Here is a 14,644-nt window from a genome sequence, read left to right as displayed (position 1 = left end):
AACAATTAAAAGGAAATTTAAAAAAAAATTTTTTTTAAGTTTATATATTTATTTTGAGAGAGAAAGAGAGAGAGAGAGAACAGAAGTGGGGAGGGGCAGAGAGAGAGAGGGAGAGAGAGAGTCCCAAGCAGGCTTCACACTATCAGTGCAGAGCCCAATGAGGGGCTCGATCCCACCACGGTGAGATCATGACCTGAGTCGACATCAAGAGCCAGACATTTAACTGACTGAGCCACCCAGATACCATGAAAGGGAGTTTCTAAGTTCATTTCTCATAACTAGTATATAGTACAAAAATAAAAGGTTATAAATTGGCTTTTGTTCTTAAGTAATGATCTATTTCTTGGTGCTCACTCACTTGTAAAAGAACTGTATTCTTTTTCTAGTTATTCAGCAAGGAAAGATCACACTAGTCCAGAGCATTTCCTCGTAGAGGCACTTCAGTCAAAGGAGGAAACTCAACATGTCTCCTAGGGGTTGCTTTCCACTGGTCTCTTCAGTAGCCATGGTGGGAATGCTCTTGGCCAGGAACTAGCTCGCAATTCTCACCTCTCTAGAGAAAGCCTTCCTTTTCAAAACCCAGCAGGACTTACCCCTATAAATACCAAGTTTTCTAAGTTACCAACCAGGTGCCAGGAGTCCAAGGGATTGGTGTGGACAAGGCTTAACCTCTGAAGTTCCCATCCACACAGTGGGAAAGAGAGAGAAGGTCCACTCCACTCACAGTCAGGATGTTCGTAGGGCAGCCAGTGGTGCTTGGTGTTGTGGTATTCAAAGTGGGAGTTCCGCTGTTGGCACTGCTGTCCTCTGAAGTCCTCGAAGTGCTTCTGGCACTCTTCTGTATTACAAAGCTGGTACTCGAAGTTAACACCAGGACAGTCCTGACCGCCATTGATGGGCCTACAGAAAAAAGACAGCACTGGAAAATGCCCTTTGGCTCTGCTCCAGCAGTGGAAGCTCGCAGACTCAGTGCCTGAAGGCAGGAGGCCAGAGTTTCGGAGCTGTAGGCACAAAGTGAATGAACTCCTATTCCTGATTTCAGTCCCTTTCTGAAAACGCCATCCTCTCCCAGTACATGTGTGTGTCAGGTACAGGGAGGGAAGATGGGGACCAAAAACTTGACTTAAATCAGCTTTTCAAACAGTCTGTTTTGGATGTATGTGTATGGTGAAAGTATATAAAGAAATATAAAAACATATGTATCTATGGTCTGAGGGAAATAGATTTTCTGCCATGCATAAAACACATAACCCAAAGAAATCTGATCACAGCTGTAGGCCTTCGTTTCCTCATATGGCAAATGCAAAAAGTAATCCCATCTTTCTTAGGGGAAAATGGAGAGGACTGAATAAGTCCACATATTTAATATACTTAGAAAGAAGCATGGCTTGCGGTGAACCTTAGCTGTTCTTACAATTTTTATTGTTTTGGTGACTTCCACTAATACTTCTGCCATCCCTTCTGTGAAGACAGGTATGCCACACTTGATCTTCTTTATAAAATGGTAAATCCTAGACCAGAAAGAATGTCCTAAGGATCTGCTGAGCATGCAGGAAGGAAAGATCCAATATAGTTAGTTTGAGGGAGTGAATGGATAGCTGTTTCCCCAACAGTTCCTTGGTGTTCCTTCAAGGTCTTTCTGTTGCCCTGTTCAAATGTGTTGCTCTCCTAACCCCAGAGTGTGGGAGCCCCTGTCTGGAACTACTCCCCACGCTGACATGCTTCCTGTGGACAGCCTCAGTGCCCAGGCTCTCTCTGCCTCGCTCCTGAAGATTTCTAAAGAGCAACTGCTTCAAAAACCTCTAATCTTCACTCCAGCCTTTCATCTTCACTATTGACTACTCTTCACAAGATTGATGAATAGAGATTTGCCCAAAACAGACACTTAAACCCTTGGTTTTCATGTTGTATACTTCACATGTATTTCATGAAAGAAATATTAACAACACAATATGGAAGCATTTTCTGGTGTAGCCAAAAACAACTCGAAATTACAGCAGTTATACTCACGCGGGATTGTTACACTGGCGTGTTCTGAAACGGACACCAGTTCCGCACGTCCGGGAACAGGAACCAAATTTGGTCCATGATCCCCAATTGCCATCTTGTTTTTGTTGATTGGCATTCTTCCACATGCAATGACCCTTATAGCACCACTTGGGAAAATGACAAAAGGCAATTATGAAAATCACGCATATGCTAAAGCTGAAGTTGTTATACAAGGGCCACCAGTTAAAGGCCTTCACTTCTTCCCCCGCCCACCAGGTAAAAATGCATTTAAAAATGAACCCAGTGCAATTATATCAATAAGGTGCCCTATACAGGATAATTTAGGCTTGCATTTTTAAGTATAAAATGAAAAAATAACATTTACTCAGACAAGCTTTTAAATGATACATTTACAGTGAGCATCAAACATAACCAGTTAAGAATGATCTGAGGACCCAACTTGCATAGTGGGTACTATTCTACCCTTCATCCTTCGTTAGCTGTAATTTTAGGCTTTTTAAGGGTCATATGCACCCCTTTACAACAATAACAGAAAAATATATGCCTTAACTTTGGAATTAAATAACATATCTAAAGCATATACAGTATTCAAAACACTTAAATATGTTTCAAACTTTTCATTCACAATGATTCTGAGAGATAGGTCATTTATTTTATCTTTACGTTTTAGATGAGGACTACCGCGGCCCAGGAAGGATCATGAGGAGGATAAGAACATCTGACCAAGAAATAATTAAGTGGGAACCACTGAACCTTGATACTATAGAGGTACCTCGCTTTTAGTACCCAGCACATAGCAGGTGTTCAACCGGTATTCTTTTCCTTTCAACATTTTGACTTGCTTTTTTATCCTATATACAATGAAAATGTCTCTTAAAACTCAAATTTGGTTAAGTTTAAATATAACACAAATATATTTAGAGAAGTTGGATGTTCAGAGTTGATGTACAGGATATATTTTTCATAAAGCAAAAATGAATTCATTATTGCTCTTGTTTTTTTAGTCAAAAGTCTGTAACACTGAATTTTTCCAAACATAATGTGTTTAGCATGGTACCTAACAAAGTTAAACACCAATAATGGCAGATATTATTATTATTATTATTGTAATTCTCATAGCAAATATAGTTCATACATATTTGGACTACAGCTTAAAGGGCTTTAAAAGAACTGAAAGCTATGTAAATCTTCCTTGCCAGCTTTTGGTCCTGTCTACAATATCTTATTTCCAAACTAGTCAAGGCTCTTCAGTTTGAGTTCTTAACATGCCTTTGTTTTGGGTTTGGTGATCTTTCCCCTTATGAGTAGCGTAGCTTGGCCCCTGGCCAGTTTCTGAGCATTCGACCTTGACTACACAATGTGAGATTTAAAACCTCTGGACATCTTTCCCCAAGGAACAAGGCCAAATCTTCTGTATAAATTCACATGACTTTATTTCTGGACAACTTTCACAAGGAGTGAGACGCCAGCAAGTAAATCAAATCCCATTAGCAGGGGCACAGATATTCTGCTGAGCTGCTGTTTCCTATTCTATCAGCAGTGGGTGAAGAGCGGTCTCAAAGATGTCTGATTCTATTCCTTGAAATTCGTAAATGTTACCTTATTTGGTAAATGGTCTTTGCAGATGTGATTTGGTTAAGGATTCTGAGATGGTGAGATTATCCTGGGTTATCCAGGTGGGCCCTAAATGCTAGCACAGTACATGTACCCTTATAAGACAGGGGCAGAGGGAAATTTGCACACAGAAGAGAAGGAGATGATGTGGCCATGGAAGCAGAGATTGAAATGGTGCAGCCACAAGTCAAGGAATGCAGGCGGCCACCAGAAGCGGGAAGATGTGAGAACAGATCCTCCCCTAGAGCCTCTGGAGAGAGTACAGTCCTGTCCACACATTGATTTTTGCCCAATGAAATAGATTTTGGACTTCTGGCTTCTAGAACTATTAGAAAATAACATTTCTGTTGTTTTTAGCACCCAAGTTTGGGGTAATTTGTTATAACAGCCCTAGGAAACAATGTTTGTACATGATCATAATGAAACCCCATACACCATGTCTTGCACAAAAAGGACTACAGCCATGGTCATAATTTTCTAGGTTTCTAAAGATGATTATTGTGAAACATATCTTAAATCTTTATTGCATAAATAGATACACTCACTTTTCCAGCAGCACATTCAGTCCCATCAAGTGGGGGTCCTTTTTTTGTCTTACAAAAGTAGGGATTATCAGGATGGCTACACCACAGCTGTTTACATGGGTCAAATGTTCGGAACTGGAAGAGAGAGAATCAAGATCTCAGTGACCGACAGATGGCATGTCATACCAATGTATGTCCAACCATATCTTCTATACAGTTTCTTCATGTTTCTTGGATATTTTCATTTCAAATTAATAGTCATAGTTGTGGCATGTTAAGAAAAAAGTACTGCCTAAGAATTCCAAGGAAATAATACTTTCATTCTGCTATTCTAAAATATTAATGATAAGCAATGATTTGTCTGGGATTCTCTGGTTCACTTTAACATTTCTGCATACTATTTTTTTTATGGTTTTCAAATAGACAACACTGGAACTTTAAAGAATTTGTAAACATTATGACCATTTTAAATACAAAAACTTATTATGATCATTTTATAGCTCTCCTTAGTCCTGTAAGTATGAACTAGTCAGGTATAAACAATAAAAATACCCATCATAATGATCTGGCTCAAAGCAGAAAATATTTGTAAGGCTTGCTATGTGAGATCAAGTTTTCTGAGTGTTACAAAATGCCACAATATATTCATATAGTTTATAACGTACTTTCCACATATTTAATCCTGAAAACAATCCATGGCTGAGAATATGAGTTACGAGGTAAGGCTGTAGTTATGGTTATAAGTGAGAAAGTAACAGACCAGCATATTAGTATTCTTATTCCTGAGAATGTTTTATCTTCCTAAAACACGACATTACAATATCCAAATAGTTGTCTGTGCTCTTTACTTATCTGATCTCTTTGTAACTGGAAACATCTTACCATTCTCTAGATTAAAAAAAAAAATCAAAACACCAGTTTATCTACATATTCATTGCTTATACCACTAATTACCCACACGTAGCCTTATGGTCATAGTCTTTTTTTGTTGTTGTTTTTAAATTAGCACTCATTTTGGACCTGGGTTCTTGTTGTTGTTGTTGTTCTAATTCCTATTACCTAAATGCAGAAATTGTACTTTTCCATAATATTGAGCCAAACTTTAGAATTCTCAGCTCTAAAGCATTAATGTAAGTAGTAAGGGGCTGACAGTGTGCACCTTACAGACAGACCAAATGGCTGTAGATATCTCCACATGGAAGATTTCAAACAGAAGATCAACTTCTTTTCAGTGCCATGAAATATTTATTTTTCTTTCTCTAACACATAAAGCTTGCTCCAACATATAAAAAGCCCTTCCTTTCTCCCCTCCCCCTCCTTTTTTTAATAAACTACTAAAACGCATTATAGAAATTTAGTGAAACATACCTCTAATCTGCATAGCTACATGGAACACTGGCTTTACTGAACTCCATTTACTATGTGCCTGCATTGTGCTAAGGACTTTAATTATACTATCAAATTTAATCCTGGTGCCAAATTCCACGAGATAAATACTATCGTTATCCACATTTTACACCTGAGGAAACTAAGTCAGAGAATGACTAAAGTTCTCAAAGTTATATATCTAGTGAGATCCAGATTCTGACAACCCACCTCGTCTGAGTATGAAACACACGCTCATTACCTTCACACTATTGCTCCTGACCTTCATACTATACCACATGACTGTCATGTGAGAGAGAATACACGAGCACAACTCTTCCATCTGGTCAGAGCGGTATGAAATTCTGGCCAACAAACTAATGAAAAGCAACCTATCAAAGGCTTAGAAGTCATTTCTGAAGGTCACAAAAACCAAGGGAGAAATAGAGCATAAAGTTTCATGGCCTGACAATCTTAGTTTCAATGTCTGGCTCCCCTATTGACCAGATGCGTGATTTAAGCAAATTGTTAAATCTCTCTCAAGTCTTGGCTTTTTCATCTGTAAAATAAAACTGGTTGCCAGTTCCCAGACTCCCATCTAGTCTGTCACAAGGATTAAATACTAATTCACAAGGATTAAATAATATAGTACTTAGCTTCAGCACGTAGTGACACAGCAAACACACAATCATTGATAGATAACCTTATACTTGCACCAGTGAGTCGGTGAAGCTCACCAAATAGGAGCCACACAAATAGATTTCAAGATGCAAAATCTCAATGGACTTTGAGTAACATACCGCAGTGCACATTTTATAACCAACCCCAAAGTCAAAACGACATTGTTCATCCATAGAGTAATTGATTCCAGGAAGTTCTGGGAGTTTGGGCCAATCATGTTCAAAAGGGTCATCAAGGAGACAGTCATAGGAACTGTAGAAAGGAAAATATTTCAACTAGTAAAGTGTTCGTTTTTTTTTTTTTTTTTTTTTTTTTTTTTATCACATCCTAATGAAAAAGTATTCTTAGGTTACATACTCTAGAATTCCATCACATCATATAGCAAGATCACAAAGGCATACGTTTTAAGGTTTTGGGTTTAAGTTCCACCTAGAAAAAGACCCATCATCCTTATTCATCCCAGAAATAATAAGCCAGGCATGACTCAGGAAGACAGTAGAATTTTGACAGCCTTATACATGTCTCCAGCTGAGTCCCCACATGGTGTGGTGGTGCAGATCCTGGCACTGATGCTATATCAGCATCATAGTGACACATTATGCAGGCCTCACATGGCCATCCTCTCCCTGTCCTCAACTCAAGTTTGACCGTAAGTCAAAGATGCTATAAGGAATTTACTAAACGGAAACCACAGTTAAAAATTCACTTAAATTCTACGCTTATGGTTTAAAATATTGTGATTACATTATAGCATCATTGTGCCAAAAGCTCTGAGTCATAAGAAAATGTTTATTATGAGCAACAGCTTTCATTCACTGGGAGTTTGGTTATGACCAAGGTCCTAAAAGTCAGCTTCATGTCTGTGTTATGCTGTGACGTAAATGCTCTCTCACGACATGCAGAAGGGGACATACTGGATGTATCTCTTCAGTTCTTGGCCACTGCACCGGGACCAGTGGTAACGATGAAATGCTGCTTGCACCAAGGGGGCCATGACACTCCCCATAGCAGTCTCATCACCACACCTGTTGCCTTGGCCGTCATGCTCCATTCCCAGCCTAGAACAAAAGGGAGACCTCCCTGGTAAGAATCAGAGGGGCCATTGGTTTTGCTTGATTTCCCTCTTGAAAGTCATTCGAGGGAAATACACATTCTAGAAATTAACGTGGGTTTTGTGGAAAAGTCAAAGAAACTGCAAAATAGAGAACCATCTGACAGAAATGTCTCTCTTATTCTATAGCTATGTAAAGCACAGGGGTATCTCTGCAAGCCAGAGCCACTTACTTAGTTTCAGTACATGACCTCTTCCCTGTTTTGAGCTCCTCACACTTGGCAAGGAATGAGAGTTGCAGGCTGGCATGTACTCGGCCCAAAGTGTGAACAATACTGAGAGAAGCAGGAAAGAAAAGACTTCTTTTTTTTTTTTTTTGCTTTATAGCTGTCAACAGTGACTTACACATGGCCAGTCTCATGGGCTACTACAAAAGCAGATGAAAAACCATCCTCATGATTCAGGGTACAACTTCTCACTGGATGACACATGCCGGTGACTGGAGCATATCCTGTAGAGAATAACAATTACTTTTATTTTCATTTTATGAGAAAACCCATTAAACACTACTACTGGACCTTCGCCTAGAAAAAAAAAAAAGGCTTTTCAGGAAACAGAGGCAGTATTATTTCACTGCTAGTGTTGTGCCACGTTCTCTTGGGAAAGCCACACACAGGTAACGGTCTCTAAAAAGATTCATTGGGTCTGCGTTTTCTCCTTTCCTAAGGGAAGGAACTGCCTGGAGTTACCATTCTGTTCCTCCCACCAACAAAGCCCTGTCTTTCTGTTTTAGTGAATGGTCCTTCCCATGATGGTACTGATGAAGGGAGCCAGAAATTCCATCAACGTTGAAAAGAAACTCATCAGTCTACTTTTTTTCCAAAGTCTACATCAGAATTTATTAGATAAATGTAAGCTGACTTTGGAAGAAAGTTCCTTGGCAGCAATCATTTCTCATGGTATCTCCTTTCCCTTTCCAAAGAGTTAGTGGAAATCACACTGCATTTTACAGCGTCCCCTCCATATCCCGAATGCATAATCATTATTTTAAAGGCAAGTATAATTTATTATAGCATTTAAGTGGCATTTAACATTGTGAATTCCACAGAAGTCACTGGAAGCAATAGAAAGAAAGTGTATGCTTGGCTGATGCATGATGGAAAGTGATGGTAGGGATTGGAACATTTGAACGGATTCTTTGATTTAGGATTATTTTTGAAAAGTCATGCCCTTAAGTTTTTCTTCTGCATATTAATAGAAATACCTTGCATTCCAGCAGGTCCAAAGTCTTGCCTGGTTAAGAAAATTGCATGATCATGGTGTTCAGAGTGGTTGGGATCAGATTTTTGTTGTTGGCAAGCCCAGCGACACACGTTCTCCAAGCTTCTGGATGGGTTTCCCCTTTCTATTAGGCTGATGGACTAAGAGGAAACAGTGTGTTGAAGAAGTGCACAAAACTTTCCCAAAGTCTTCCTATCATAACTTTCTCTGAAGTCAACATTTGGGAGTGCAATATTTAAGGATGTTCAATAACATTATCTAGTGCCTATGTATATATCTTTTATTTGGGAATTCTAAATGCCCGTGAAGGATATCTTAAAGATGATTAGTGTTACCTGTGTGAAAGGTGACTGACACTTTTATGGGAACATGTAATGCTGACATTTGCTATCATGGGGCAACTCAATATTAATCGTTGGGGTAAGAATTTTAGTGGTCTATTACCTAATTCAGCTCAGATTTCTTAGTTTTATAGATATTAAGAACAACAACAAAAAAAGGGTTAAAGATCCTGGCATGAGACTTTTATCCAGAGCTGTTAAAGTAAACAGTCTTTCATTAACTTTTTTATTTTTATTTTTATTGGTCCAGAACTGATCAACATATGTGAAGAACACAGGTTCTTCAATGAGCTGGCAAAGCTGGTTAAACCTTCATTTTGGGAAGAGGTCAAATTATATAAACCTTACACTGAAAAAAGCAACAACACTTTTCTTAACCTCACAGCAATGAAGAGGGATGTACTCTTATCTCGCAGTTCCAAGAGATGGACTGACATTGCTTGGAACATTGCTACCACCATAGTATGATCAGGAGTTAAAAGCTCAGAAGGAAAAGGGCCCATCCTTCAAGAACCAAGTATCCATACTTTCCAGAGTAGTTCTTATGGACTAAGAAATTGAATTTGGAACCCAAATTAGTCCTTAGTTGGCCAACAAGCTAAGAGTTTTGTTACATTTCAGCAAATGTTATTATCCATGTTTACATTCTGAATAAAATTAGCTTGGTTTATTATATGCTGATCACATACTTCTCCACGTAAATCCTATAACAACCAATCGAAGGCTGTTAACATCTCCAGCTGGAGTTGACTTGTATTCAGTGTTAGTGACACAAAGTAGGTCAGGTTTATGGAATAAAGTAAACATCAGTGACACCCTCTCATCAGAAAATGATAAGTGGGTGTTAAATACATAATGAAATGCAAACACATGGATTTTTCCTGTTTGTTAAATGCATAATTTCATTAGTATTTCATAATCAGGAGGATTAAGTATGGGAGTGGGAATGTGATTTTAAAACATCAAGAAAAGTGCCAAGTCAGTGCCTTTCTCAGAGGGAGAAACTATGGTCATCCATTTCATTACTTCCAAGCACAGGCACATCTACTGCCATTTTAAAGCCAGCTGAAGTTAGTTATATTACATGAAATTCCTACTGTGTACATTTTGACCTAATTTTTTGTTTGCAAAAGGATTAAAGCTCTTCTAAATGCATATCCACTGTATACTTCACTTTCCTAAGTGGAAAATATACATATAAAATAATTGTTTTTAACAAATCATGAAAGGGCAAGGATCTTTGCTATTTTTCTTCACTGATATATTCAAGGCACCTAGAAACAAGCATCTGACACATAGTAGGCACTCAGTATAGATGTTTTGAATGAATAAGTGAATCACAAATTTGATGATAATAGTAGACTAAAGAAATTCTCTTTTCTGACAATGGTATCCATTTTTTTCACTCATACAGCCATGCCTAAAGTCAAAATATCTGAATCCATTAGTCACATGAACAAAGCAAATGGCATCAGCACAAAAATCATTATCTGCTCAGATTGGGAGATGTGTACTCATTGTGGTGGTTTCTCTTCCTCAGTCTATGTGAGACATCAGTGCCACATGTTAGCTATAGCTTCAAAAATTTAAGCTTCTGTTTGCTAACCCAGTCCTTAACATTCACAGTTTACATATTTTAGGGCATTTTACCTTTGCATAACCCAGCATTATCATGCGCACCAGGACCACATTCATATGTACTCCAAGGGACTCATCATGGTAAATTTCATTCACCTAGAAACAAAGCAGATACTTGCTAAAAGAAAGGTAACACATCAATGATTATGAGAGGCACAGCATTTCAGGGACCAGCCATATAATCACAAGTACTAGAATCAAGTCACTTTTTTTTTTAATTTGGTTTAAGCTGAACCCTGAAATTACTTACCTTTAGCTTTGGAACAATTCTCTGATATGTGAATTACTGATTTTGTAAACCCCACAGTACCATGAACATGGAGACTATGCCTTCAAAGGGCTTCATTAAACTATTGTTGTGTTAGAAAGAGTCCAATGTGCTATAACCCGCAATTCATCAAAAGCAACCACATGTGGGTGGTGACTCTGGCAAGAGTCTACTAGCTGTGTGGAGTCACGGCCATGTAGAGAGAATCAGACAGCAGGCATTTGTCTGGGTCCTCATGTCACCACCACGGGTCCTAATCTGGTTGGGAGAGCTCATGGAGACAGAGCTGGTGAGCAGGAGCTGTGGTGGTTTATCTGCAGGCCAGTGAGTGGGTAGCCTGAAGTGTGCGGCTGGGACAACGGTGATTTAGAAGTTCTACAGTGTGAGAAGTCCTTCAATATTTGAATTACCAAGGTCCTGTATCAGTGTATATTAGATGAATATCACCCTTGGGTATAGCTCAGAAAAGCAAAGTCGAGTCATTCCTTTTTATTTAATTTCTAAAGTTGGGCTGACATTTCTAAAAGTGATTTGGCATGCTTTAAAATCATAATCTCAGCAACCTCAAAATCACAGTCCAACACGCATTTATACAGATGAGGAAGGTGAAGACAGTAGAGATTAACTGATATGCAAAAGCCACAGTCAACTGTCGGCAGATATGAATCTAAGGTGAACCATCATTGTGTCTTCTGATTAAGACAGTGCAAAATAAGTGTGAAAAAAAAAAGATTGCTTATTAAGTTAGCAAATGTTAGCAGGAATGGGAGAGGTGGAGTTATCTGATTAGAAAAATTCTTAGCTGTTCCCATGGATAGGGACCCAACATTTGTCACAATAACTAAAAGAGGGGTGGAAAACTAACTGCAATTTGACTTGAAATCCAGGAGACTTGGACAGCAAGCACAGCAAATTGAAAACCCACAGAGAAAAGATAACCATAATCTCATAGAAAGGGGCTTTAAAAAGAAATACAACTCAAGAATGATAGAATGTTCTAAAAACAATCCCACAAAATTCATGAATCATAAAATTGCAAATTACCACACTGACCAAGAAACAGACTAACATATCTCAACTGAAATATTTCAAGAATCTAATGGTACTTGACAGAACACCTTAAAAAAATGAAGGCCTTAAATATAGACTAAAGGCATACTTACTAAATTCAGATGGAACAAAAAAGAAGACAGCTAAGATGGAGGTAAAAAAAAAAAAAACCTACAGAAACTAGTATATGCTAAAGAAGGCAAAGTACAGTTTGACAAGAAAAGATGTAGAATCCTCTCACACAGAAAAATGCATTGACATATACACACATACATTTTACAAATGCATATACACACATAGAATGCTAAGACCAATTTAATCCCTGTTCAAGATAAGCCAAGGTAAAAAAAAAAAATGTGCTCTTGCCGGGCACAGGTGTGCAGGCAGGTAACCCAGGGACAAGCTATCCCCTCTGGAGGCCAGGGTGTACCTAAAGTATTGAGTACATTTTATCTATGATATCTTGTAAAAGAGATGTTGACAAACATGAGTATATCTAGAGAAGAATAAAAAGGAAGAAACCTAGAAAATGTGTCACATAAAGAATGGAAGACGTAATGGCCAAAAGCAGAACACCAAACGCTAATGGTCTCGGCTGATATCTTGGTTCAGCCCCTCATTGTGGTGTGGTCTCTATCTTTTTGAGTCTCAATAAAATGGGCATAATAAGAATACTACCACACTGGGCTAGTGCAAGAATTAAAAGATTTAACTCATGCAAACATATTGCTCAAAAAATTTGAGAGGTAAGGAGAGAGGGACATTAAGGAACAGAAGAATATGGGAAACAGAAAAGAAAAACTTAGAAAGAAGACTTAATAGCTGCCATATGAAAAAAGGCTTCAATTTATTCTGTGTATCTACAGAAAATAAAAACCTTAAGTTCAAACTATGAGAAGGATAGATTTCAGTTCAATATAAGGAAAAACTAAATGCTGGACAAAAAAGCTGTGATTTCTTGTGACCATTTGGTCACGGGCACAATCTCTTCTTCCATACCTGCCTAATTGAAGACTGAATCCCTTTCCTCTTCTGGATTAATTATCTGATAAGAAATTCCTAACATCTGAGGTGCCTGGGTGGCTCAGTCAGTTAAATGTCCAATTCTTGATTTCGGTTAAGGTCATGATCTCACAGTTTTGTGAGTTTAAGCCCCATACTGGGCTCTGTGCTGACAGTGTGGAGCCTGCTTGAGATTCTCCCCCTCTCTCTCTGCCCCTCCCCTGCTGGCACTCTCTCTGTCTTCCTCCAAAATAAATAATAAATTAAAAATTAAAACAAAATTCCTAACATTATAATGCCAATGTAAGTAAAAAGGCTGAAGCCAGACATATCGCTCACTAACACATTCATCCAGAGACTCATGGACATTCCAAGAGACTTTTCCTAAGGCAGCTGTTCTGAATTAGCAACATGACTTCACTCACATGTACTCAGCTTAATGTAATTGAAATATAAATGCATTTGATGTAAAAAGAAAGGAAAAAAAAAAGACTGAAAGCAATGCTAGTAAATACACAAAATAGGAGAACAATAAAATTTTAAACTAAAGAAAAGTAGTTAGGTAAAAAAAAAAAAAATTCCAGGGCAAAGATGATGGAAGGATGGAAGGAGGGAGACACAGCCACTTGCACAGCAGTGGCAACAACTATAAAATGTAGGAAACACATCAGAGATCATAAATGAAGGAAAGGTGGCGATAATGACAAATAGCATATGATAGTTCAGTTAGTATAATGTACCTATAATCATCCTAAATTAGTAAATTCATCCATACTTGGGAAATTTTAAGATCAGTACAATACCAAGAAAGTATAATGGACAAAAGTTAGGTTATCAATGGTAATATTATATTATAAAATGTTAGAGTAAAAGGACACTTTTTAAAAGTCAGAGTTAACCATTCACCAAATGAAAAGTATTATTTAACAAAAGTCACTATTACACCAGGCTAATTAGACAGCAGGGTACTCCGGTAGAGACCAAAATTGATCATGGAATCTTCTAGGTTAGCACATATTTGTGAAGCTATCACGGGACATACACAAATTATTATGGGTAGAAATCACCAAATAGAAGGCAATAATATGTATACAGAGCAGAGAGTATTCTTTCAATATGGCAAACCAACACACATTAGGTATCTGTGTTACGCAAAGCATTGGATATCATTTATTATCTTGATTTTCAAAGTTTAAAAAAGTTGCTCCCTATACATTATTTACTTTAAAATGTATTTAATAATTTGGCTGCTTTCCATCTTGCTAGGCCTTATTAATAACAGGATGCAATGTTTTTATACTCAGAGACCTATAGGATAAGAGTTGAAAAAATAATCAGCAACAAAGGATAAGATATTCAAAGACCTGGATTCCGTCCCAGCTAAGCCACTGATAAACTGAGTGACCTCAGGCTCTCTGAGCCTGTTTTCTCACTGGCAAATTATAATTGGATTTGCTGTGCCTGTTTCAAAGAGCTGTTGTCCAAATCGAGCAAAATGGCACACAACTGCTCTCAGTAAAACATGAAAAACCTTGGCACCCTTCCATCTATCCTTGAAAAAGATTTTGAAGATTTATGGATGTATTTTCATAATCTACGTGAAAAGAACAAGAAATACAACGGCCTCCTTCTTAGTTTTCACTAAAAGAGACTCAAGACTCTTTTTCTAGAAATCTCAATTGAATGAAAGATGTGATTTAAATTATATATATAATAAAATTTTGGGAAAAACCATTTGACACTTATTTTTTTTTTTTTTTCAAAACTGTTTCAACGTACAAAAGCTCTTTCCAGCAGATGGCAGCATGCACATTTTTGA

The 14,644-nt window shown here is 37.9% G+C and overlaps 1 protein-coding gene across 7 annotated transcripts in view; it reads right to left on the bottom strand.

Moving 5' to 3' along the window:
• ADAMTS3 (ADAM metallopeptidase with thrombospondin type 1 motif 3) overlaps positions 1-14,644 on the bottom strand; it is a 258,656-nt gene that overhangs the window by 33,025 nt on the left and 210,987 nt on the right. For 6 of the 7 annotated variants that reach the window (XM_042984395.1, XM_042984398.1, XM_042984397.1 and 3 more), the window contains 8 exons: positions 10,518-10,601; positions 8,510-8,666; positions 7,651-7,756; positions 7,109-7,252; positions 6,314-6,446; positions 4,170-4,283; positions 2,011-2,156; positions 725-900 (listed from right to left, as the gene is read on the bottom strand). In XM_042984395.1, coding sequence (XP_042840329.1) covers positions 725-900; positions 2,011-2,156; positions 4,170-4,283; positions 6,314-6,446; positions 7,109-7,252; positions 7,651-7,756; positions 8,510-8,666; positions 10,518-10,601 — 1,060 coding nt within the window. The remainder of the gene's footprint in view (positions 1-724; positions 901-2,010; positions 2,157-4,169; positions 4,284-6,313; positions 6,447-7,108; positions 7,253-7,650; positions 7,757-8,509; positions 8,667-10,517; positions 10,602-14,644) is intronic. The other variant, XM_042984396.1, reaches the window with a different exon arrangement.

This window comes from Panthera tigris, chromosome B1 (genome assembly GCF_018350195.1).
Source record: "Panthera tigris isolate Pti1 chromosome B1, P.tigris_Pti1_mat1.1, whole genome shotgun sequence".
Classification (NCBI taxonomy): Eukaryota; Metazoa; Chordata; class Mammalia; order Carnivora; family Felidae; genus Panthera; species Panthera tigris.
Note: the sequence above shows the minus strand (reverse complement) of the source record. Positions and strands in the feature narration are given on the sequence as shown.